Below are 27614 nucleotides of genomic sequence, written 5' to 3'. Positions count from 1 at the left end.
GACTAGTCAAGTTAGTTTTACGCTCAGGTTTTATTAAGACAGGCCGAAGGGGTAAGGGAGGGCGCGGGGGCGGGAGGGAGGAACTTTCTCCATGGCACTTTCTCCCTCGTCATCTGTGCGCGCGAGAGAGAGTGAGTGAGTGAGTGAGTGTGTGTGTGTGTGTGTGTGTGTGTGTGTGTGTGTGTGTGTGTGTGTACTTATTTATTGTATATGTTTAATTCAATGAACGCGACATGGTCCTACTGGTGTGGCTACTACTACTTTCTTCTGTTTTATTGTGTTATGACCACACACACACACACACACACACACTGAAATAAATATTGTTAGATACTGAGATGAAGTAAGGCGTCAGAAAACATTTACAATAGTTTTTATGAGGACGAAACAACGACTGGCAAGTGTTAAGTGGAATAAGACAATTTGGTTCTTGTGTATGAATTTTTCACTCGTTCAGTAATCCCACAGCCGGAGACACATGAACGACACATTTTTGGTGGACCTCAGTACCAAAATGTAGTTTAGTGACAAGCTAACTCAGACCTAGAATGTGTATTGCCATAATGCAATACCTTAATGCCCTTTTGTCTATGGTGGTGGTTCATAATCAGTTGTACAGTTTATATGAATATACGTGTACAGTATACTTGTATTATTTCTTACATCAATGTAATAGTAATAGCACATAAAGACAGTTGAACGTAAGAACAAATGAGACTTATAGATTGGTTTGTTTTCTTTCATAAATTAGTTCATAAAATGAGTATTTATTAATTCCTATATTTTTACTTAAGTTATTACTTGTCTTAGATTGCACAAGGTAAAGAGAAAGAAATTGTTATACTTTACGCGTTATCATTACTGATGAACACACAAACTGAATATCCCTTATGTCATTTTGATGGCCGATATATTTCTCTCATTTTGGGACTGATCACAAATATATCTCTTGTAAGCTACTACGTTGACTTTGACAATTTATCATTGATACTTACGTGTAAAAGATTATTCCATGATTGTGCAGAAAGCCTTGCGCGATCTAAAATTGTTGAGCAGTCACTAGATTCCAAGTTCATTGTGCGCGATCTCATTGTTGCACACATCCAAGATCGCAAGTAACAAGGCCAACTTCACAAGCAGCAAAACAAAAAATGAACAAGAACAAGTACAAGTACACAACTTTCCATTGAGGAAGTAATACAAGATTTCCCAAAGACTGACTGACAACTGCTGACCCGAGAAACTTCCACTGAGACGACTCCACCTACACTGGTAAGTTCTATAGAGAAACTTAGAGAGAAACAAGTAGTGGGACCCTCACTGTGCTGTACTCCCCTCCACACATCTCACCCCCTTCAATTCAGCCCCCACATTTCACCTCCACACTTCACCCTCCCGTACTTCATCCTCCACACTTCATACCCACACTTCACCCCCACACATCACTCCCCACACTTCACCCCCGCACTCCACCCCACACTTCACCACCCCACACACCCCACACTCTCTGCCACTCACACCCCACACCCCACCCCACACTCACCCCACACCCCACCCCACACTCACCCCACCCACCCCACCCTGACACCCCACCCCACACACCCCACACTTTCCACCCCTGCACTTCACCCCCCTGCACTTCACCCCACACCCCACCCACACCCCACCCCCACACTCCACCCCACACCCCCACCTGACACACCCCACACTTCACCTGACACTCCACCCCACACATCACTCCCCACACCCCACCCCCTGCACTCCACCCCTCACACTTCCACCCCCACACTTCACCTGACACTCCACCCCACCCCCCCCACACTTCACCCCTGCACTTCACCTCCACCCCACTTCAATCTGACACTCCACCCACACTTCACCCCCACCACCCCCACCCCCACCATCACCCCACCCACCCCCACACACCCCACCCCCACACCTCCACCCCCTGCACCCACACCCACCCACACCCCACCCACACCCCCACCACCCCAGCACCCACCCCACACCCCACCCCACACCCCACCACCACCCCACCCCACACCCCACCCCACACTCCACCTGCACCCCACACCCACACACACACCCCACCCACACTCACCCCTGCACTTCACCCCACACCACCCCCACCCCCTCCACACCCCACCCACCCACACTTCACCCCTGCACCACCCCCACACCACCCGACCCACCCACACCCCACCCCCCACACTTCACACCCCACACCCACCCCCACCACCCCCACACCCCACCCCCACACACTTCACCCTGCACCACCCTTCACCCCACACCCCGCACCCCACCCCCACCCCCACACCTGCACCCCACCCCACTTCACCCCACACACCCACACTCCTGCACCCACCCCACACACACCCCCACACTTCACCCCTGCACTCCACCCCACACTTCACCCCCACACTTCACCCCGACACCCACCCCACACACCCCCACACCCCCACCCCACACCACACCCCACCCCCACCCCACACCCACCCTGCACACCCCCCCCCACACACCCACACACACTTCCCCCACACTTCACCACTTCACACACCCCTGACACACACCCCACACCACCCCCACACACTCACCCTGACACTCCACCCACCCCACACCTCACACGCCCCGCACTTCACCCCACACACCACCCACCCACCCACACTCACCCACTCACCCCCACACTTCACCCCCTGCACTTCACCCCCACACACCCCACACTCCCCACACCACCCCCGCACACCCACCTGACACCCACCCACACATCACCCCCACACCACCCCCCGCACTCCACCCCACACCCCACCCCCACACCCACACCCGACACCACCCCACACCTTCACCCCACACTTCACCCCTCACACCCCCACAACCCCTGCACTTCACCCCCACACTTCACCCCCACACTTCACCTGACACTTCACACCTGACACTCACCTGACACTTCCACCCCGCACTTCACCCCACACTTCACCCCACACAGTACACCCCTACACTTCACCCCAACACTCCACCCCACACTTCACCCCCACACTTTACCCCACACTTCACTTCCCCTCACTTTGTGCTATCCCCGGAGACAGAATAGGGGAGGTGGGGGGCAGTACATTATACTTGTAAGTTAACATTTCAGCTTCCTAGTTCCAAAAGTGCCTGAGACGTCACCCAGACAACTAGGCAAGAGAGATCAAAATCAATAATAGGAGTAACAAGGACTAAGGACTGGTTCACCTACAGTATGTGTTCATAATACATTCATCTTAATGTTTCAGACAGCAGTTTGATACTAAAGAATTATTTTATATTATTAACTCTGAACTTCAGGGTGTCCAGATACATACACCAAAGATTTAAATAATGCCAATTAACACCACCAGGAATTATACAATATTTACCTATGATATACTAACACCACCAGAAATTATACAACATTATTATATATACAGTAAATACTCACTCGGGCGTTCGATGAGCTGTGCGTTGGCGGCGGCGAGGACGCCCTGAGAAGAAGAAAAACAACTCACATCAGTCAACACGTCTGTACAAACACACACATTAAACACCAGGTAACAGACGTCTTACTTCTACACACACACACACATTACAAGGTTCCAGCTGGAGGTTCCTCCTTAGTTAGCATCAGGCAGAAGAGAACTAACATGAATATAATATTTGTAAATAGTTTTGGGGCGACTCGTAAATATATTGAAAAAAAAAGAAAAGCATTCTTACTGGCTGCTTTTACAAATTTTCATGATAGGAAAAGAAAGGTAAGAACATTGAAAATTTATTAAAATATTCTATCTACAGAATAAATCGTATGGTAATAATCTTACGGTTTACTTTGATTAGTAGGCGGTCGAGAGTGCATGTCCAGGAGCGTGTGTACAGTACATATTAAAACAACCTCGCTCAGAGTTGGTCCAGGGCCGAGTTGCTCCTCTTACGTATGACTTACAACATCCACACCACTGACCTCCTGTCATGTCTGACTGTGTCCTCAGCTACTGCAGGTACATCGCCGTTCACCTGATATGTGCTATTATCCCAGGTAAGGTGCTCCATTACCCGACATAAATAACCTTTTAAAAATTCTCACTAAACTCTTCAACAAGTGACAGGGACCTAATCTGTTCTTGTCATCAATTTACCCTCAAGAATTTGGTCGACCATTTCTTTACTCGTTTCAGCCTTTGTTATTTTTTTTAATATATGTGTGAAGTGAACTAGAGGCTTGGGAGAGGACGGGTGACTCCAGGGTCTGTAAGGTTATATGGTAACCCAGACTTAATACGTGCCAACTTATCCTAACACTTAAGATCAGAGCCCATTCTTAATGGGATCCAGTCATAATGAGCCCCGTCATAATGGGCTTCTGTCATAATGGGCTTCTGTCATAATGGGCTTTTGTCATAATGGGCTTCTATCTTAATAGGCCCTTGTTATAATGGGCCCCAGACATAAGGATCCCTTTTCATAATGGACTCCTGCCATAATAGGCTCCTGTCATAATAGGCCCTGCCATCATAGGCTCCTGTTATAATGGCCCCTGCCATAATGGGCCCCTGTTATAATGGGCCCCAGACATAATGATCCCTTTTCATAATGGACTCCTGCCATTATAGGCCCCGGTCATAATAGGCCCCTGCCATCATAGACCCCTGTCAAAATGAGCCCCTGTCATAATGGGCACCTGTCATAATGGGCCCCTGCCATAATGGGTCCCTGTCAAAATGAGCCCCTGTCATAATGGGCACCTGTCATAATGGGCCCCTGTCATAATGGGTCCCTGTCAAAATGGACTCCTGTCATAATGGGCCCCTGTCATAATGGGCCCCTGTCATAATGGGTCCCTGTCAAAATGGACCCCTGTCATAAGGGACCCCTGTCATAAGGGGCCCCTGTCATAATGGGCCCCTGTCATAATGGGTCCCTGTCAAAATGGACCCCTGTCATAATGGGCCCCTGTCATAAAGGGTCCTAATTCTTACCGATTCCTAAAGCGACAGTGATAATGAGATGATATATTGACCCACAGTGTTGATAGACGCCACATACAACACATTTATATTTACAGTGTGGAATATAGTCTGATATACAGTAGAGGGAATGCACGGGGAACTTGTACTTCAAATCCACTGTGGATAGTTGGGACGTGTCCACTTACAATTTTCTTGTTTACAGTTTTGATACTCTTGTTGGTGCCGAAGGAGGTGGTGATAATGATGATGACGATAATAATAATGATGCTTGTTGGCTTGTAAATACCTGTGAAGAGTGTGGCTTAGTGTAGGGGATGGAGTAGTGGAGGAGAGTTGCGCTTGAGATATGTTAGTTGTTCAATTTTCCGTGAAGAGATTTGTTCTTTTCCGCTGTTAGCCATTGTTAGCTTCGGCAGAGTGGTATTAACTGTTATATCCACGACCACGCACTGTATAGACGCATCTCTTAGTTGTGTATAAACTGTAGGTACTATAATCCAGGAAGTTTTATAAGCACGTAATAATTAATTTTCTGTTACTAAACAGGTTTAATTATACCAAAAGTTTTGTACGTGTGGCCTCGGGAAAATATTTTCAAAAACGGGAAGACTGTAGTGAAAAATTCGTCACCGTAAAAGTGGATATCCAATTACAGGATGAAGGAAATGAGATAATAAATGAGTGTCCCAGAAATGTTCGTAATACCACGTTAAATGAGGGTAAGACGCCTGCCCACTAACACTCAGTCTGGGGAACACAATCATTTTTCTTCCTTTTAATTACAGCAAAGCGAAGGAGCGAACACCTCTTGGTGACCGTCCTGGGTTCGGGGATAAACGTCCTTACTGAAGGGAGAGACGCAGGTGGGTGTCCCTTGTGCTACACCTGACCACCTCACAGCTGGGGGTACACTTAGTTTCCTTTTCCCTGTCTCTTTAAGTCTCTTCGTTTTCCTCCCTTTACCTATTGTTCTCTCTTCTCTCCCTTACCCTCCCTCTCTCTCTAAGGCTTTTTATTACCATTTCTTTTTTAACAGTCTACTTCCGACGTTACACATATTTACATACATTGCCTATATCTGACCAGTGGACGATATTACCGTAAATCAAACTCTATTCGCGACAAAATTAAAAAGATACTGCCAGTCAATACCTGTAAAACTTGTCGCTGCAGATTATTTTGAAACACAAGACAGTATTATTATGTTTCACCTGACGTAAGACATCTTTTCTTTCTTCTTTCAAATAATAAACAAATAATCATCCATCCGTCCGTTCTAAGCCGTTTAATTTAACAATCTTGTACTCTGGTCAATCATATACTGTACTGTACACCCAGGCACGTCTACCTTTGTTTCTTAGTTTAGATTTTTCAAGAATTTTATGGAGTCACGTGATATACAACCCAACAACGTGTGATATGAGACACTATTCACTATGGGAAAGACATTAACTTACCAATGCTCACTGCAAATACTTCAGATCTATATGTAATGTCAGACAAACCTCAAATCTCGAGGTCATTGTCACTCATTGGGGTGAAATCTTGTTGGGGTAAGACAATGAACAAACATAATCAACCCCTTAACCTAGACTGGACAGCTTCATAGTATTTAATTTAGAAGACGGGAAGCAGTGGTCACCTTATCTCCCATAGTAAACTACAGGGCCACCTTCTCTCCCATAGTAAACTACAGGGTCACCTTCTCTCCCATAGTAAACTACAGGGTCACCTTCTCTCCCACAGTAAACTACAGGGTCACCTTCTCTCCCACAGTAAACTACAGGGTCACCTTCTCTCCCACAGTAAACTACAGGGTCACCTTCTCTCCCATAGTAAACTACAGGGTCACCTTCTCTCCCATAGTAAACTACAGGGTCACCTTCTCTCCCACAGTAAACTACAGGGTCACCTTCTCTCCCATAGTAAACTACAGGGTCACCTTCTCTCCCACAGTAAACTACAGGGCCACCTTCTCTCCCAGTAAACTACAGGGTTCTCTCCCATAGTAAATTACAGGGTCACCTTCTCTCCACAGTAAACTACAGGGTCACCTTCTCTCCCACAGTAAACTACAGGGTCACCTTCTCTCCCATAGTAAACTACAGGGTCACCTTCTCTCCCATAGTAAATTACAGGGTCACCTTCTCTCCCACAGTAAACTACAGGGTCACCTTCTCTCCCACAGTAAACTACAGGGTCACCTTCTCTCCCATAGTAAACTACAGGGTCACCTTCTCTCCCAGTAAACTACAGGGTCACCTTTCTCCCACAGTAAACTACAGGGTCACCTTCTCTCCCATAGTAAACTACAGGGTCACCTTCTCTCCCATAGTAAATTACAGGGTCACCTTCTCTCCCACAGTAAACTACAGGGTCACCTTCTCTCCCACAGTAAACTACAGGGTCACCTTCTCTCCCATAGTAAACTACAGGGTCACCTTCTCTCTCAATAATAATAAACTTCATATTATCACGCGATGGTGACTTGATGAAGGTGATTTTCTTCTTTCAGGAGATCGTTACTGTCCGAATTATTTGATATTTTTTTTCAATTAATGATTTCTTTACAGTGTGTGTAATATACAACATTATACACTCATTCCGAAAAGGAAATAAGTAATTAATTATATTTGGTGGGTCTTCATCTTGGGTGTGATGATCATCATCTTGTCTCAGCCTCTATAGATGTTACACTCGACAGTTTGTTTACATAATTTGAACTGATCCTCCACCTTGTCAGAACTCTGGTAAAAAGTTCTTAATGTGTGTTTTTTTCTGACACTTAACTGAAATCCCTTTACAGATCAGCTGGTCAGTGAATGGAGTAAAAAAACAAAATTATCTCGTATAAGCTGAGCCTGGGGGCGGGAATGAGAGAGAAAGTTATATCTACATTTGCTGGATTCATAATATTTGCTCGCTTAATAGTGAAGTCTGTGGAGTATTGATACAAATCGCGTAAACATTTTTATATTCCGTATTCTTCTGGAGTGGAGGGGGGTAATAACTGGTTAAGCTGGGACGGTTCACAGTGATCATACGTTTGTCTGGTACATGGAGTCTGTCCAGGGCCACATCTTACCTGGTGGGTCCATAGCAGGTAATATTTTGACTTACCATGACATGAAGACCTACAGTAACGAGCTCGCCCGTCTCTGTCCGCAGCAAAATTTAAAGGAAGTAATAGTTTTACTGTAGACCAAAAAATGAACGTATAGGAACCTTCATTAGTTATGGTGACTAAATTATAAAGTCAGCACTGGAACAGTCGTCAAACTGGTGTGAGTATTATATAGTTGTCTACAAGGTCAGCGAGTAAGAGTTCGGTTGTAACATTGGTGTGAGAGTTTTTTGTTTCACGACTGCGACCTAATAGTGAAGTATACTACGACTACCCACCTACATGAACGACCTACTAGTGAAGTATTCTACGACTACCCACCTACATGAACGACCTACTAGTGAAGTATACTACGACTACCCACCTACATGAACGACCTACTAGTGAAGTATACTACGACTACCCGCCTACATGAACGACCCACTATTGAAGTATACTACGAATACCCACCTAACCGAACGACCCACTATTCAAGCATACTACGACTACCCGACTAAATGAACGACTCACTAGTAAGCCAGTACATAGATAGTTTATGTCTCACTCTGAAGAACACCAGGACGGTACACGCGGTAATGATAATATATAGTTAGATCTTACAGTAGTATACTGTATGTGCAACAAACTCTCAGGTATATATTTTTTTACTATGTGTTTCCTGAATACACGAAATACGTTTATGAGAGAGAGAGAGAGAGAGAGAGAGAGAGAGAGAGAGAGAGAGATTGGTAGACGATGGTTGGATGGGTGGATGGTGGATGGATGGATGGATGGATGGATGGATGGATGGATGGATGGATGGATGGATGGATGGATGATGATGGAGATAGATAGATAGATAGACGGATGGATGGATGGATATTTGAATGGATACAGATAGACAGGCGGACACACACATGTTTTGTCTAATTTCTTGGATTCCTACATAACTGTTAAAATTTTAATGACGATAAAAGTATTGTCCTTAATCCAGGAATTCGAGACGAGGCACAGTCCAGCCAGACCCTCGCCACTACTACAACGGTATGCTTGAAGGAGCCTCAGCGGTGTACGCTCAGGATGTGGGGGGCAGAGTATACGAGTTCCCCAACTGTACTATTTACCGGTAACATCACCACAGCCGGTGTTTACCTTCCGACAAAACTGCCCCATCGCCAAACACACGACTAAAAGCGAATCGGTAGGGGAAAAAATGTTTGTAAAAAAAGAAGTTAATGATAAGAAACAAACACAGATATATGGGACCCCCCTCACAAAATTACATATAAAAGTAAACACCTCAGTCACAGCAGCTATACAAAATAGTATAGTGCACCATAAAGCATGTAATAAGACATTATATACAAGTGATATGGAGTTAACTGTAGCTGCTCGTGACCAGATTCTCACAAACCACAAAGTGGACAACCAAACCATTACAAATTATCAGAAGATAGCTGTATTATTTTCAAGGGAGCAGCGACCAAAGGGAGGTGCACGGGACACCGCTAGTCTTCATACCGATACCTGTGAAACCTTACCTAATTTTACAATAAGGAAGTGAACACAAACTAGCACATTGCTGGCCACGATGCCTATTTGTGTACCGAAAAAAAAAGACTTAAGCTTACGGTGTGCTAGATCTGCACTGCCCTGAAAGACCTCACAGACAAACGGGACCCGCGTTCACTTATCACATTGTTTTCATAACCATTAGACACATTATTACATTTCTTTACTTCAGTAAAAATATAAGAAGCAGTTAACGGTATGTATGGCTAAATAATGGACACTTCTCAGAGCATTACATGTATCGCAGATGATAGTTACGGTAACGGAACATGAACGACTTGGAACTTGAGACAAAATTCCGTAGCATGTCGGAGCACTGACTGGAAGCATGTACAGTACAAAACAGGGAGAGCGACGATACAGTATATTCTTGTAGATGTACAATGTTGAAGGTTTTTTGGTAAGGTCATTGTTGTGGATTGTTCTGATGGGTTTTTCCTGCCAGAGAAACGTGTCCAGTATACTTAGCTGTGTCTACCAGAACTCGACGACCATTTAAAGTCGAAACTAACAAAATTCGTAACAAAACTTTAACCAAAGAGTGTATGAATACGCACTTCAACTGCAAGAGGCGTGAAAGATAATAAAACACACACCAACTAGTAAACAGACAACAAAAACACGAGAGGTTGAAATTAGTAGACAGTAAGAATGGTAAGAATAAGATGAGCCAAATAATCCAAATAAATGAAGAGAAACTTTTTTAAGAAGTAAGGCTAAGAGAGTCGACCGCGAGAGCAGTTTCCGTGAAGCTCAAGGCCAGGTGACGACTTCGCGCGGGGTGTTCTTGTTGGGGGTTTTGTTTGTTTGGTCTTGCGAACTCAAAGGAACTCAAAGCCAGCTCGGCGTTCATTGTTCATATTTTCACAGCCGTCTTCAGCACCTTCAAGGTTCACCTCAGTCATAACGGCTCTAAAGACTGTCCTTTCCCTCATCATGGCGCCAGCATGTGACACCGGCTACACCCCTACTCACTCGAGTTGGTTTTCTTGATGAACTTTCCTCATTTTACAGCATAGTATGTAATTTAGTCTATCAACTTTTACTTTCGCTGATTTCCTGGACATCTCCTCCTATCTGGAGCGTATGATCAACTGTGTCCAGCACTTGCTAAGTAGGCATATTGCAATATTTTTTGTGTAACATGAAAACTACAACGAAATATCTGTATTGACGTTTGATTCACTTTAACGAAACGGTTATACAATAGAAGAGGTCTCGGTGTTTTGTATGTAGATGACTTTTTATTTAAAGTCAACACGATCGTCCTAGAATGAATAAAATAATCATCAGCTGTATCTTAACCCCTTCACTACGGAAACACCACTTGTAATACCTTATTTCGCTAACCCTAGAACATTTTATTCAGCTCAGGAGTGGGCACCGTACACAAGGGTTTTAAGGAAAAGAGAGAGAGGGAGAGAGAGAGAGAGACTAGGGCACTCTTTGCCACCAGTGGGATTATCAGCCGGTCGGACGGCCAGTTTCTTCACTGTGCTGGCCAACAGACACTCATGAATATATCACAACGTACGTCAGTGTTGGTTTAGCAATATTTCTTGGAGTTCACACTTGGTGCTGTTACAATAATAACTGGAAGATTAGTCCACGATTCCACAAATCTTACTCCAAAGAAGTTTAGTTGTGATAGTTGAGGTCGTGACCTCCAGAGGACCGGCGGAGAGGCCATCACCTACAGCATAAACCAGACATTCTTTAGCGCATTTTGTGATTAAGAATTACATTTCTTCTAAGACGATAACACAGCATAAATGAGGAGCCTTGTTAGAGGTTGTCCAGATAAGCAAATAATAACATTTTCATATTATTTCAATTACTTTATTGCAAGGTTCCTCTTTTCCTTACACCGAACCCAGAACTTAAGTTTATTTTCAAGATAAACGGACAGATATTTGTCATAATTAGTTTCAATTTGGAAAGGTTATCCACCATGTTTGGAATTATGTTATATTCCTTGAAAGTACATGGTAGAAGTTACTAATAAACTATACTGTGTATCTGGTCTTCCTAAATAATTCAGTGTCATCATTGAGCCTTTATATGGGTGAGGTAATAACATATGTTATATAAATGATAAAAAACAAAAGATTGGTCTCAGCTCACTGGTCTTGGGGACAGTGACCACCACACATTGTTTACCACCATAGAGAGAGTCACCGACCAACGAGAGGACGTTTCCCTCAAGTTCACGTTCGTCTTGTTTAACTTTCACCTTTTCATTATATACACATCAAATACCTTGACAAAATTTATGTATGTAACATTAATATTATACTTGTATAGGAAGGTCATTCAACCCAGCGAGAAATGCACACACACACACACACACACACACACACACGAGGAAGAAAAACTGTCACAGTCGCTGGACATTCACGCTATCAACATAGCTACCGTGGATACCCTCCGCTGGTGGAGTGAGTAAGTGTCACCATCACCAGCACTCCTACACCTGCCGTGTTAAGCCAACTGTAAAATGATCAGATTCATATGCAAAATCAGGTCCAGTAGTTCTTCGTAATGTGAGACCAGAATATTCTGAATCACACGTAGGATAGAGTGAAAACATTCTAGAAAAGTCTGTTTTATTGGTAAATCATCACATTCTTGATAAGTCGACACGTTTTAGATGAGTCAACGAAAGATTACACCGTGATGCAGGTTACGTAACAGAGATGTACGGTGTCAGGCGTTCTTATAACTGATTGACGCTAACCATTTTTTTTCAGTCCACTGTCTCACGTGTGAAAATTTCCTGATTTACCATTATCTTTTAACTTGTCATAATTTGGCCTCCTCCTCTCCACTATCCATTTCCATCCTCGCCAGGACCACCAACATGCCCTGTGTTCAAGTTACCGAGCTGAAGATGTCGCCTTAACCATCAGCACCACACGAAAAAAAATATGGGGACAAATGGGCAGTTTTATGTTTCTTATGGATGAGTTTGTGCCACAAAACTATAATCACGGACCTCTTTAAGGGAATTCAGCATAATTTACAGTTAGAAAATGTAAATCACTGAGCAGTGTACAGGAGCGCTGACTAGTGATTGAGTCAACATCAGTAGGTGAAGCTGAACTACTTGGGCAGTCTGAGATGATTTGTGATTGACACTTCACAATTAAAACTTCCTACACCTTCAAAAATGTTTGCCATCTTCGGAAAAACAAACATTGAATTCATTAAGAAACAATGTTAAAAAAGCAGGACCCCCCAAGTAAAGGCCACTGTTGAGAGAAGGTCAGAGCCTGGCTGAGTCGGTCGAGCAGACGGGTACAGGAAATTTTTCTCAGTGGATCAGTCAGAGACAAGTGTTAACAAAGCTGGCTTAACAAGACACTACTGGCCTGAAATTAGCCTCCATTATAACACCAAGTGGTGAACACCATTATTACAAGATAATGTGACGACGCGCTGCATTGTCTTACACTCTCCTCAAGTTTGAAATAATTGTTAGTACATCAAGTAGCGACACACAGTGGCTGATGTTTATCCCTGCTAAGTAGCATAATGAGGTTCACACATATATATCAAAATTCATACTGAAATAATGATATATTTATTCTTATATGCATCTAGAAAACTATATATATATATATATATATATATATATATATATATATATATATATATATATATACAAACTCATCGCCTTCCTTATTAACACACTGTTAGTTAACACTGAGTATATCCTTGAGCGTAATAATTCACTCACACATGAATTTATTATGTGGCCTTAATATAGAGTCAGTGACTGTGAAAAATTTTCTTTGGGGAAATGTTCGAATACTTATAATAGACGAGGGAAGTTCTAGAGACCTTCAGTACACCCAGACCTTCATTACCCCTTCACCGCTCCTCCGACCATTAGCCAGATCACAGCCCAGATCTCACCTAGTGCCCCCGATATCTCAAGTACAGGGGTTCAGGTAAGGGGGGTCACACAAGACTTATCACTCGCTTACTCCACAAATCCTTTCATCTTACAGTTAAGTAGAAGATGAATGCTTGACAAATGGGTTAGTTCACGTCCACGAAAGTATCCCCAGCACCAGGCGTTATCACAGCTCTTGAACCATCTTAGTGTCACTTTGAAAATATGAAAAAAATATCTTTTGTTTTAATTATATCAACTATAAATGAGCATTTAGACCATCTACGAATATTCTTATCTTTGTTTGCATTCGGAGCCGTTTGTAGCCACCATACGCTAGATATTTATGTTAGAATGAAGTTATTGTACTTCCGACAAATTAGCGTTGAAGCTAAGTAGGTACTGTACAGTCACACTGTCCCTAACAGACGGTCAGATCCCTGGTACCCACTTATCCTTTACACGTCACACTGTCCCTAACAGACGGTCAGATCTCTGGTACCCACTTATACTTTACGCCTCACAATGTCCCTAACAGACGGCCAGAGCTCTGGTACCCACTTACACTTTAACATAAGAACATAACATAAGAAAATAAGGAGTCTGCAATAGGCCGGTTGGCCTGTGCATGGCAGCTCCTGTCGAGAGGTACAACCACTCTCTATCGTCCATGAATCTATCTAGCCTCCTTTTAAAACTTTCCAGCGTCCCAGCACTTACTAAAAACTTGCTAAGCTTGTTCCACTCGTCCACCACCCTATTTGTGAACCAGTTTCTTCCTATCTCCCTCCTAAACCTAAACTTATCCAACTTAAATCCGTTGCTCCGAGTCCTATCCTGCTCGGATATTATAAGAACTTTTATCTATATCCCCTTTATTGATTCCTTTCACCCACTTAAATACTTCTATCATATCTCCCCGCACTCTTCGTCTTTCTAGGGAATGCAAGTTAAGTTTCTTTAACCTATCCTGATATGGAAGGTTTCTAAGTCCCGGAATCATTTTCGTCATTCTTCGCTGCACCGACTCCAGTGAATTGATATCCATTCTATAATAAGGGCACCAGAACTGAACCGCATAATCGAGGTGCGGCCTGACTAGCGCAAGATATAGTTGCAATAAGACCTCTGCACTCTTATTGCTTACACTTCTAGATATAAAACCCAATACTCTGTTTGCCTTATTTCGAACATTAACGCACTGTTTTCTAGGCAGTAGGTCCGGGATTACATGTACCCCTAAGTCTCTTTCACAAGTCGACTTCTCTAGGTTGATGTTGTTAGGGCTGTATACATTGTCAGTATTTGTTCTTCCAATATTAATACGCTGCACTTGCTGGTGTTGAATTTCATTTGCCATTTTTCAGACCACCCCTGCAGTTTATTTAGATCCTCCTGTAATGCATTTGCATCCTGCCCTGAATTAATCTTCCGCCCTATTTTGGTGTCATCCGCAAACTTGCTTATGTCACTGCTGATCCCAGTATCTAGATCGTTTATGTAGATTATGAACAAGAGTGGGCCTAGTACTGACCCCTGGGGGACCCCACTGGTTACACGGCCCCACTCAGATTAAACACCATCTACGCTGACCCTCTGCGTTCTATCGATGAGCCATGATTTTATCCAATTAAAAACTTTCCCCTCGATACCATGAGCCTTAATTTTTCTCAGAAGCCTCTGATGCGGTGCTCTGTCAAATGCTTTGCTAAAGTCTAAGTAAATAACATCGTAATTTTCGTCATTATCTACTACCTCGAAGACTTTCCTAAAAATCGTCAGCAGATTTGTTAGCCAAGATTTTCCCTTTGTAAACCCATGTTGCGAGTCATAGATTAATTTGCTTTTCTCTTGATGCGATCGGATGCTATCTGCTCTAATTGATTCAAGAAATTTCCCCACTACTGACGTTAAACTGATCGGCCGGTAATTTGATGCTGATGCTCTGTCTCCCTTTTTGAATATGGGTACTACATTTGCCTTTTTCCACAAGTCTGGCACAACTCCAGTGTCTAATGATTTCGTAAATAAATTTACAAGGGGTCCGCTAATCTGTTCCCTACACTCTTTCAAGACTCGAGGGAAAATTTCATCCGGCCCTGGTGATTTTGTCTTCTTTAGTTTATTTATCCTCTTAAGAACATCCTCTTTTCTAATAGTCAAATTCTTTAATTTCTCTTCTTCCTTTCCCCTAAATATCAGTTCCACCTCTGGAATTTCCTCGCGAATTTCTTCTGTGAAATCTGATAAGTTGTAGCTGTTCAATGCTTTGCTTATTTCTTCACTGCTATTTATCACTACTCAACTCCATGACTTTAAAGGCCCAACTTTGTCCTTGACTTTTGTTCTATATACCTGGAAAAATCCCTTGGGATTCGCCTTGGATTCTCTTGCTATTTTGACTTCATAGTCTCTCTTTGCTTTCCTTACATTTTTCTTAACATTCCTAGATAGTTCATTATACCTATTTCTGAGCTGCTCCTCCCCTCCCTTTAATTTTTTATAAATTCCTTTCTTTATTCCTATGTCATGTTTAAGTTTTCTGGTCATTCACCTTGGCTCATTCTTATTTGACCTAATTTTTCTGTATGGTATATTTTGTTCTTGTGCTTTATGTAGTATTGTCACGTGCCTGAGCGCTCGGGAACTCGCATAGCGTGAGGCATATGTTCACGCCTATATTTCACACAAGCTATAAACTTGTTAATTGTACTTATTATATTATTATTGTTCTTAGTTACTTAGGTTAATTGTATATTTATGTATGTTATTAATATGCATCATTGTCTTACTCTGTTAAGTCAACTCAAGAGTAGTATATTAATTAATTATATAAAATATCCAGCAAATGTCCTGGATCACGTGATATGAGAAGCGCTCCTCGGCGTGCCCACGCCTCCCCAGTAGCGAAAAACCGTGGCATAGGGTAGACGTGTCCATTCGTTCTCTAGCCTTGACCCTTGTCTAGTGCCTTGTCCAGTCTTCTGCAATGCCCTAGGGGTATCAGGTATTAGTGACACGTTTAGTTAGGCCTAGGAAGGGATCCTGGTGGTAAGGAATCTCCTGTTTGGTAGGAAATAATCATTTTGTAGTGATTGCTGTTTATATATACTGTATGTTTGTGTAATATATTTATGTAAAGTAATATTAGTTTGGTCTAACTCCTTACGGTATATTTTCGCCCTTCCGGCATCACTCTTATTTTATTATACAATTACTTATTCCCTTAAATTCATGTTTGCTAGTCATTACTCCCTTTAGAACATAAATTGAATTAATTAATTATCTTCCCTTTTGTGATTCACTTATTTCAACTTGTTCATACTTATTCAAGTACATTTAGTTGAGTAGGTTTTTTGTGGGGATAATTATTGCCGTGTTCCCTATTTGTTCCTTTATTTGTTAATAACTTGGGGTAGGTTTCACTCCCCAAGTATAAAGGGTAGTGGGATCGCGACAAGTGGGGGCCTGTGTCCGGGAGCTAACCACCATTGTTGTGTCATATCAAGTGTTGTTACTCGCCAGGTGTTGTTTCATCGCTAAGTATTTTTGGATGCAAGTTGCTGTGTTCACAGTATTCATTTATATTGCTCCTGTTATTGCTTAAGCTACTGGTGAGTTAACCCTTATCTTGTGTACCAGGTGTTTGGTTAATCCCTTGCTGTGTTTCACAGTTGATTGCATTTTGATATTATTAATTAGCTAGCTAGTTAGCTTAGCTGCCACGGTTACTTTTTTTTCGCTACTCGATTTTGAGTTCAACATGTTTGACCTGGAAAGCTTTTTGGCTTCACCTTCAGCCGAAGTACTGAAGGGGCTTACTAAGGCAGAGTGGCAATCCCTCGCTGCTTATTATGAAGTAGAAGGCCGCTCTTCCATGAATAAGGCTAGGTTAGAAGAGGCTGTCCTCAACTACCTTATTGACAATGAAATCATAGCCCAACCGTCGGGAAATTCAGAGGAAATTGTTACACCAAGTAATTTGGCCTTACAAGTTGAACTCAAGAGACTCGAGGTGGAGCTGGAAACTCTCAAACAACGAGGTTTGGCTCAAGGTAGTAATACTTCAACATTCAGTGTAGACAAATGTCTCAACAGTGTTCCTAAATTTAATGAGGAAGAACCAGACAAGTTCTTCTCTCTTTTTGAGAAAATTGCCCGACTTAACAAGTGGCCTGTTTCTCAATGGTCTCAACTTATTTATAGATCTTTCACTGGTAAAGCATTAGATGTGTTTTCTGCCCTCTCTGAGGATCAATGTCGAGACTATGCCCTTGTTAAGTCCGCGGTTTTGAGCGCTTATAAACTTGTTCCTGAAGCCTACCGGCAACAGTTCCGTAACTGCCGGAAGACTGACAAACAAACATTTGTGGAGTTCTTCAGGCAGAAACAGGTCCTTTGTCGGAGGTGGATTGAAAGTGAGTCTGCCCATGTAGAACATGAAAAGCTTGTTGAACTAATCCTGCTAGAGGAGGTTAGAAAGTGTATCCCAGGCGACATTCGAGCACATTTGGATCAGAGAGGTATCTGTACCCTGGCTGATGCTGGTCCAGTGGCTGACCATTATTCCTTAACTAATAGAAATGTAAATTCCAGGTCTTATGCTCCCATGTCCCAGTCCTTCACGTCCTTCAAGCGGCCCACACCAACATCTACACCGGGGTCCCTGCCTCTTGTCATACCGACCCGACCCTCAGGTTCTGCATCATCTACCCCGGGTGAGCCCATGGTCCATGGGACGGGTGGATCTACTCCTACTGGTGAGAGAAACTCTAGTTGCAGGTACTGTAAGAAGCCAGGACATGTCATCAGCGACTGTCTCAAGTTAAAGAAAAGAAATTCCTCTCACCAAGGATCCCCCGCCCTTTTGGTCAGGGTGGCCGAGCAATCGGAGAAATTATTGGAGCCCTGTGCCACTGCCCTCAGTCAGACTGTTGCCCTGGATGCTTCCCCCTCTTCTGTGATATCAACCTTTGAACCATTTTGTTCTCCTGGTTCCTTAGCTTTGGATCAATTCAGTCAATCCATTTCTGTTAAACTCTTGAGAGACACAGGCTCAGCCGTATCTCTTGTTACTAAAGAAGCTGCTCCAGTCCTGGATTCATGCTATACTGGTAGCTGGGTGCTTGTGAACGGTTTGACCGGTGGGTCGCGTATTCCCCTTTGTTAAGTGTACCTGCGGTCATCCATAAAGTCAGGTTATGTCACGTTAGGAGTAGTAGATAGCTTACCTGTAGAAGGGGTCTCTCTATTGATAGGAAATGACCTCGTTGGCGACATGATGTTCCCTTATGTTGTGATCTCATCTTGTCCCACTGCCGAGAATAATACTGTGCAGTTAGAAGTAGACTTTCCAGGGTTGTTCCCTGCGTGTGCTGTGACCCGTAGCATGAGCCGCAGTACAGAAGAAGAAGAAACTAGTGAAGTTGATGAAGTTTCCCTCCAGGACTGTGAGAAGTCCGAGGATAATCTTATCCAGCCGGACCATACTGATCTTGGTCTCAGTGAATTTTTTGAGGATTCCGCCCAACCAGATAACCTCCAGAGTAGTTCTGATGGAGATAGGAACCCAGATGTCACTAGTTTTGGTTCCTCTCCCATCACTAGGAGTAAGTTTATTGAGCTACAAGCAGGGGATCCTGAGCTAGTAGGTTTTCTCAATAGGTCAGTTACTGAGACAGAAGCTGAGCAAGAATCAAATTGCTACTACACTAGGTCTGGTGTATTAATGCGGAAGTTCCGTCCCTCCAATTCTCCTGCCAATCACCCTTGGTTAGTTCATCATCAAGTTGTTATTCCCAAACCTTTGCGGCAGGACGTACTTAGTATCGCTCATGATGGGGTGGGTGGTCATTTAGGAGTTAGGAAGACCTATTCAAAAATTTTATCCCAGTTCTTTTGGCCTAGGATGAAGAAAGACGTCAGCTCTTACTGTCGCACTTGCCATGATTGTCAGGTAGCGGGGAAACCGAACCCCAGTGTTAAACCATTCCCTCTGCAGCCTATCCCAGTCATTGAAGAGCCCTTTAGTAAGGTGGTCACAGATTGTGTCGGTCCCTTACCTAAGACCCCTCGTGGTCATCAGTTCTTGCTAACCATTATTGATTGTGCAACCCGTTATCCTGAAGCCATTCCCTTGCGCCGCATCACAGCGAAGAATGTTATCAAAGCCTTAACCCACTTCTTCACTCAAGTAGGCCTTCCTACAGTGGTGCAGTCAGCTCAGGGTTCCAATTTTACTTCCCGGGTGTTTAATCAGGTAGTGCAAACCCTGGGAGTCTGGCAGTTGAGGTCTTCGGCCTATCACCCTCAGTCACAGGGGGTGGTAGAGAGATTTCAGCAGACACTAAAACTCATGTTGGGCACCTTCTGTCTGGAGACTGGGAAGGATTGGGACGAGAGAGTTGACCTGCTTTTGTTTGCTGTTCGGGACAGTAAACAAGAGTCGCTAGGATTCTCGCCCTTCCAACTCGTCTATGGACATGAGGCGCGAGGGCCTCTTAAGGTGTTAAAAGAGTGTTGGTTGAGTGATCAGAGCGCGACGCCCTTAGCTTCATATGTGGTCCAATTCAAGGAGAAGTTGCGTCTGGCTGTAGAACTTGCCCAGTCCAACTTGAGGTGTGCTCAGGTGAAAATGAAACTGCATTTTGATAAGGCCCATCAAGCAAAACCTAGAGAATTCCAAGTGGGGGAGCAGGTGTTGGCTTTCCTGCCCTTACATGATCACCCTTTTAAATCCAAATACAGTGGTCCATATGAAGTACTAGAAAAACAGGGGTCCGTGAATTATGTGATTAGCACCCCTGAACGGCGTAAGAAAAAACGCCTTATCCATGTCAATCTTTTAAAGTCATATCATGTTCGTAACGAAACCCTGGGAAAAGCAGTTGCTTGTGTTGATCAATCCTTGCCAACTTGTATCATTGTGCCAGAGTGTAAGGATGATAAAGATCAGTGTTTTTCTGAAATAATGAATGGGTCTAGTGTAAAAGTTGAAAACTCGACTATCTTGGAGGACCCCAGTGCTAAGTTGTGCAATCTCTCTAGTGACCAAGCCAATAATATAAAGTCTCTATTACAGGAGTATCTTATTATAGTTGGTGATTACCCACTCTCTTGTTCAGTGCTGGAGCATGACGTTGAGACCAGGGGAGCCAAGCCAATCCGACAGCGTCCCTATCGTCTTAATGCCTTCAAGCGGGAGTGTGTGCGAGCCGAGGTACAGCGTCTTCAAGAGCTAGGCCTCGTCGAACCCAGCATCAGTCCATGGGCATCCCCTGTTGTTCTAGTTCCAAAGCCGAATGGGTCAATACGGCTGTGTGTGGATTATCGCAAGGTGAATGCTGTCACTGAACCCGATGGTTATCCCTTGCCAAGCATCGACAACGTGATCGACGATCTTGGACAGGCAAGGTACGTGACCAAGTTGGATCTCCTCCAGGGCTACTACCAGATAAGACTGACTGAACGCTCCAGGGCCATCTCTTCTTTTGTCACTCCTGAGGGGTTGTACCAATTCACAGTCCTTCCGTTTGGTATGCGGAACGCCCCTGCAACCTTTCAACGCCTCATGAATTTCATCACGTCTGGTCTGGAAGGTGTCCGCTGTTACCTAGACGACCTCATCGTCTTCAGCATTTCTTGGGAAGATCACATGAGTCGTCTACAAGCCCCCTTCTCCGTACTGGCTGCAAGCAAGCTGACGGTGAACCTCGTCAAAACTGAGTTCGGCCATGCCCACGTCACTTTCTTGGGGCATGTGGTCGGACAAGGGGAAGTCCAGCCTATAGCAGCCAAAATTGAGGCAATTCAACAGTATCCAGTGCCAGGCGATAAGAAGAGTGTGATGAGGTTGCTGGGTATGGCGGGGTACTACCGCCGTTTTTGTCCAAACTTCTCCTCCGTTGCCTCTCCCATGACTGACCTGCTGAGTGGCAAGAAAACCTTCAAGTGGACTACGGCTTGCCAGGAATCTTTTGAGAATCTTAAATCCCTGCTGGCAAATGCTCCTTTACTACTTGCACCTGACCTCCAGAAACAGTTCACTCTCCATGTCGACGCCAGTGAAATTGGCACCGGTTCTGTGCTTCTGCAAGAGGGTGAGAGTGATCAAGTGCTTCATCCGCTGTGCTATTTTTCTAGAAAATTTCACAAATATCAAAGAAACTATGCAACCATTGAAAAGGAGGCTTTATCACTGATCATGGCACTAGAAAACTTCAAAGTATATATTGGCAGCACTGCTTATCCCGTTCAAGTGTTCACTGATCATAACCCACTTACTTTTGTTGACAAGATGAAACATACCAACCAAAGACTTTTGAGGTGGGCTCTATCACTTCAGCCCTGTAATTTGAACATTTCCCATATCCGTGGAAAAGAGAACGTGTTGGCTGATGCACTTTCTCGAGTCTGATTATTTAGAAACTATGTCTATATGCAAATTATTTTTTGTTTTATTGTCATTGAGTACCTTGTGTTTATATTATGAATTATTTTGCTTCATATTGATTTAAACTGATTGTGTTAGTTATTACTTTCACTGTGTAGCTGTATATCCATTTTCACTTCCAGTTAGTTGTAAGCTCACTTTTTTGGGGGAGGTGTCACGTGCCTGAGCGCTCGGGAACTCGCATAGCGTGAGGCATATGTTCACACCTATATTTCACACAAGCTATAAACTTGTTAATTGTACTTATTATATTATTATTGTTCTTAGTTACTTAGGTTAATTGTATATTTATGTATGTTATTAATATGCATCATTGTCTTACTCTGTTAAGTCAACTCAAGAGTAGTATATTAATTAATTATATAAAATATCCAGCAAATGTCCTGGATCACGTGATATGTGACGCGCTCCTCGGCGTGCCCACGCCTCTCCAGTAGCGAAAAACCGTGGCATAGGGTAGACGTGTCCATTCGTTCTCTAGCCTTGACCCTTGTCTAGTGCCTTGTCCAGTCTTCTGCAATGCCCTAGGAGTATCAGGTATTAGTGACACGTTTAGTTAGGCCTAGGAAGGGATCCTGGTGGTAAGGAATCTCCTGTTTGGTAGGAAATAATCATTTTGTAGTGATTGCTGTTTATATATACTTTATGTTTGTGTAATATATTTATGTAAAGTAATATTAGTTTGGTCTAACTCCTTACGGTATATTTTCGCCCTTCCGGCATCACTCTTATTTTATTATACAATTACTTATTCCCTTAAATTCATGTTTGCTAGTCATTACTCCCTTTAGAACATAAATTGAATTAATTAATTATCTTCCCTTTTGTGATTCACTTATTTCAACTTGTTCATACTTATTCAAGTACATTTAGTTGAGTAGGTTTTTTGTGGGGATAATTATTGCCGTGTTCCCTATTTGTTCCTTTATTTGTTAATAACTTGGGGTAGGATTCACTCCCCAAGTATAAAGGGTAGTGGGATTGCGACAAGTATACTAGTGAATATATTACAGTCATGATCACTTGTTGTGTCATCTATGACCTCACCCCTTCCTTCTGGGGACTGCCGTGACTGTTCCCAGGTGACCTCACCTAGGTACCTTCCTAATCCCTGATAATCCGCCAACCGAAAGTTACGCCTCACACTGTCCCTAACAGACGGTCTGATCTCTGGTACCCACTTATACTTTACGCCTCACACTGTCCCTAACAGACGGTCAGATCTTTGGCACCCACTAATACTTTACGCCTCACACTGTCCCTAACAGACGGTCAGATCTTTGGTACCCACTTATACTTTACGCCTCACACTGTCCTTAACAGACGGTCAGATCTCTGGCACCCACTAATACTTTACGCCTCACACTGTCCCTAACAGACGGTCAGATCTTTGGCACCCACTTATACTTTACGCCTCACACTGTCCTTAACAGACGGTCAGATCTCTGGCACCCACTAATACTTTACGCCTCACACTGTCCCTAACAGACGGTCAGATCTTTGGCACCCACTAATACTTTACGCCTAACACTGTCCCTAACAGACGGTCAGATCTCTGGCACCCACTTATACTTTCCGCCTATCCTTCAAACACAAACATCAGTCAACATTAAATTCTATAATAAAAATTATTGCGCTACAGTAAAACAATTTAGTAATAATATTTAATTTCCGTCTATAGGAAACTCCAGGAACAGGTTAGTTTTTATTTCAAGTACTCAACCATGTTAATATTATGATTGTTTTAATCGACTCTGTATCTGTGTTCTTCTGGCTAAATAAACTGTTTCAATATCAATATTTTCAAAACATTGCCGGAACACAGGTGGTGGTGTACTCTTAGGGACACACAGGTGGTGGTGTACTCTCAGGGACACACAGGTGGTGGTGTACTCTCAGGGACACACAGGTGGTGGTGTACTCTCAGGGACACACAGGTGGTGGTGTACTCTCAGGGACACACAGGTGGTGGTGTAGGGACACACAGGTGGTGGTGTGCTCTCAGGGACACACAGGTGGTGGTGTACTCTCAGGGACACACAGGTGGTGGTGTACTCTCAGGGACACACAGGTGGTGGTGTACTCTCAGGGACACACAGGTGATGGTGTACTCTCAGGGACACACAGGTGATGGTGTACTCTCAGGGATACACAGGTGGTGGTGTACTCACAGGGACACACAGGTGGTGGTGTACTCTCAGGGACACACAGGTGGTGGTGTACTCTCAGGGACACACAGGTGGTGGTGTACTCTCAGGGACACACAGGTGGTGGTGTACTCTCAGGGACACACAGGTGGTGGTGTACTCTCAGGGACACACAGGTGATGGTGTACTCTCAGGGACACACAGGTGATGGTGTACTCTCAGGGATACACAGGTGGTGGTGTACTCACAGGGACACACAGGTGGTGGTGTACTCTCAGGGACACAAAGGTGGTGGTGTACTCTCAGGGACACTCAGGTGGTGGTGCACTCTCAGGGACACACAGGTGGTGGTGTACTCTCAGGGACACACAGGTTTTGGCTCTAGATTCCCCCCAAAATTCTCAAACATCTGATGCAAAACTTACATCGTATCTCTTCTTTTATATCTATTTAGTTTTCTTAAAATTTCAGTAATCTTGATCCACTAACACGTTGCCTCTAAGTTTCGGGTGTATAGCCTACAGCACGCCAGCAAACATACTCTTATAAGGGATCAAGTAGAGTCCAGCATCAAACTTAAAAAAGGTGAAAAAAACTGCGTAAGAACTAGCCAGGAGTTCCACTGCAACAGCATAACGGAACACACGATGGTTCAAACAGATGCCCACCTCGGGCAGAACTGCCCCGGGTACCAGATGCCCGCTGCACCATACACTTGTGCTCCCTTAGCTGCTCTTCCTCTCTCCATCACTTGTTTGTGGTCCACGTCTTATTACCCGTTGGTCAGATGGTCTACCACGAGTGTTGAAAACATGTCAAGGTGTGGAGTCTGGTCTGTGAGTAGCTCACTGGGTGATGATTCGGGTTATTTATAGATGTTTTGAGAAAATGGTTACATGTTTAGTAGCTCTTTTGGTGTAGAAATACTGTAATTAATATCAAGTGAGTTACCTAGTAACACATACGCATCTTTCCAACACTAATGCTCAGTGTGAGGTCATCTGCCCACTCTTGTGTCTCAGGAGCTTCATGTGGGAGTTTATTTTTTAGCCAAATAACATAAGAAGAGGGGGGGGGGGGGGGATGCGTGTTTCATGATTTTAGTGACGTCAAAAAAGTATTACTGTCACTGTTGAAACATATGAGTGTCACTCAGAAGAGTACTTTGGCTCTAAAGTCCTGGAAGCGCAAACTTGTTAAGCGGATGTTCACTCGAGGCCAAAAAATAGATCAATATGGCAAAAGGGTGATTGCCGCGACTGAAGCTACATAAACATAGTACACATTGCTTCCCTGGGTCACAGTGCTCAGCTGACGAGAGGAACAGGTCCTCTGCTTTACAATAACCCAGCATGTGTTGGATTTGGTGCTCGTTTAGTTAATGATAGAGTAATGAAAGTATTAACACTGTACCTCTACCGGGTAGTAATAATGAAATATTAACACTGTACCTCTACCGGGTAGTAATAATGAAAGTATTAACCTTACCTCTGCCGGGTAGTAATAATGAAAGTATTAACACTGTACCTCTACCGGGTAGTAATAATGAAAGTATTAACACTGTACCTCTACCGGGTAGTAATCGTGGTGACGTACTGTACACCACTCCGACAATCCCCTAACTCTCAATAATAGACGTGTGTATGCATGTGTGTGTGTGTGTGTGTGTGTGTGTGTGTGCATAATACATCATTGTATATTTTTTAATATAAACAAATAAAAGAGAAATTACCAGAAACTCTCATACATTTAACTTGTCAAAAAGCATTAAAACAGTAAGTGATAACCAGAGATAATTCAACCAGTCAGCCTGGCTGAGTGTTGACTGAGGTTAGCAACAATGGCGGAGTATTGGGTGCGTTAGCCAACCTGACGAATTCTCCGTTATCCAGCCAGTCTACGACCAGGACAATTACAAGTGAGGAGGGGGAAGGGAGGGAAGGGAGGTGGAAGACCAAAGGAGTGGGGGGTGAGCTTAGGCAGGGAAGGAACAGAGAAGGAGACAAGGGGAAGGTGAAGAGGAGGCGCTGGGGGGGGGCAGGGGAGGGAGGGGGAGAGCAAGGGAAGGAAGGGGAGGAGGCTGGGGGAAGGAGAGGGGAGAGCAGGGAGGGAGACTAACACGGAGCACCCCAAGGGGAAAAAAAAAGGTGGGGAAGAGCTTGGTGAGGTGGTGGGAGGAGAGGTGTGGTAGATGGAGGGAAGGTGTGGTAGATGGAGGGAAGGTGTGGTAGATGTAGGGAAGGTGTGGTGGATGGAGGAAGGTGTGGTGGATGGAGACGTGTGGTAGATGGAGGGAACGTGTGTTAGATGGTAAGGTGTGGTAGATGGAGGGAAGGTGTGGTAGATGGAGGGAAGGTGTGTGGTAGATGGAGGGAAGGTGTGGTGGATGGAGAGGGGCGTGGATGATGGAGAGACGTGTGGTAGAAAGGAGGGAACGTGTGGTAGAAGGGAAGGTGTGGTAGGAAGGAAGGTGTGGTAGATGGAGGGAAGGTGTGGTAGTGGAGAGAAGGTGTGGTAGATGGAGGGGAAGGTGTGGTAGATGGTGTGGTAGAGAGGAGGGAAGGTGTGGTAGATGGAGGGAAGGTGTGGTAGATAGAGGGAAGGTGTGGTTGATGGAGGGAAGGTGTGGTATATGGAGGAAGGTGTGGTAGATGGAGGGGAGGTGTGGTAGATGGAGGAAGGTGTGGTATATGGAAGGATGGTGTGGTAGATGGAGGGAAGGTGTGGTAGGTGGAGGGAAGGTGTGTGTAGACGGAAGGAAGGTATGGTAGATGGAGGGAAGGTGTGGTAGAAGGAGGGAAGGTGTGGTAGATGGATGGAAGGTGTGGTAGATGGGGAAGGTGTGGTTGATGGAGGAAGGTGTGGTATATGGAGGGAAGGTGTGGTAGATGGAGGCAAGGTGTGGTAGATGGAGGAAGGTGTGGTATGTGGAGGAAGGTGTGGTAGATGGAGGGGAGGTGTGGTAATGGAGGGAAAGGTGTGGCTGATGGAGGTAAGGTGTGGTATATGGAGGGATGGTGTGGTAGATGGAGGGAAGGTGTGGTGATGGTGATGTGAGAGGTGTGGTAGATGGAGGGGAGAAGGTGTGGTAGATGGAGAGAGGTGTGGTAGATGGAGGAAGGTGTGGTAGGAAGGTGGGAAGGTGGGTGGTTGGTTTGAAGGTGTGGTAGATGGAGGGAAGGTGTGGTAGATGGAGGAAGGTGTGGTAGATGGAGGGAAGGTGTGTTAGAAGGTTGTGGTAGAAGGCAGGAAGGTGTGGTAGAAGGAGGGAAGGTGTGGTGGTTGGTTTGAAGGTGTGGTGGGGGAAGGTGTGGTAGATGGAGGGAAGGTGTGGTAGAAGTGGGAAGGTGGTGGTAAGGGTGGGAAGGTTAGAGGAGGAGGGTGTAGAGAGGAGGAAGGTGTAGTGGTGGAGGAAGGTGTGGTAGATGGAGGAAGGTGTGGTAGATGGAGGGACGGTGTG

At 44.3% G+C, this 27614-nt stretch overlaps 1 protein-coding gene across 3 annotated transcripts in view; it reads right to left on the bottom strand.

Moving 5' to 3' along the window:
- LOC121869304 overlaps positions 1–27614 on the bottom strand; it is a 204962-nt gene that overhangs the window by 104626 nt on the left and 72722 nt on the right. For all 3 annotated transcript variants that reach the window (XM_042370554.1, XM_042370553.1, XM_042370555.1), the window contains exon 3: positions 3458–3500. In XM_042370554.1, coding sequence (XP_042226488.1) covers positions 3458–3500 — 43 coding nt within the window. The remainder of the gene's footprint in view (positions 1–3457; positions 3501–27614) is intronic.

The sequence above is a fragment of the Homarus americanus genome, unplaced genomic scaffold (genome assembly GCF_018991925.1).
Source record: "Homarus americanus isolate GMGI-L3 unplaced genomic scaffold, GMGI_Hamer_2.0 scaffold36734, whole genome shotgun sequence".
Lineage (NCBI taxonomy): Eukaryota > Metazoa > Arthropoda > Malacostraca > Decapoda > Nephropidae > Homarus > Homarus americanus.
This window is presented reverse-complemented; position numbering and strand designations above follow the sequence as displayed.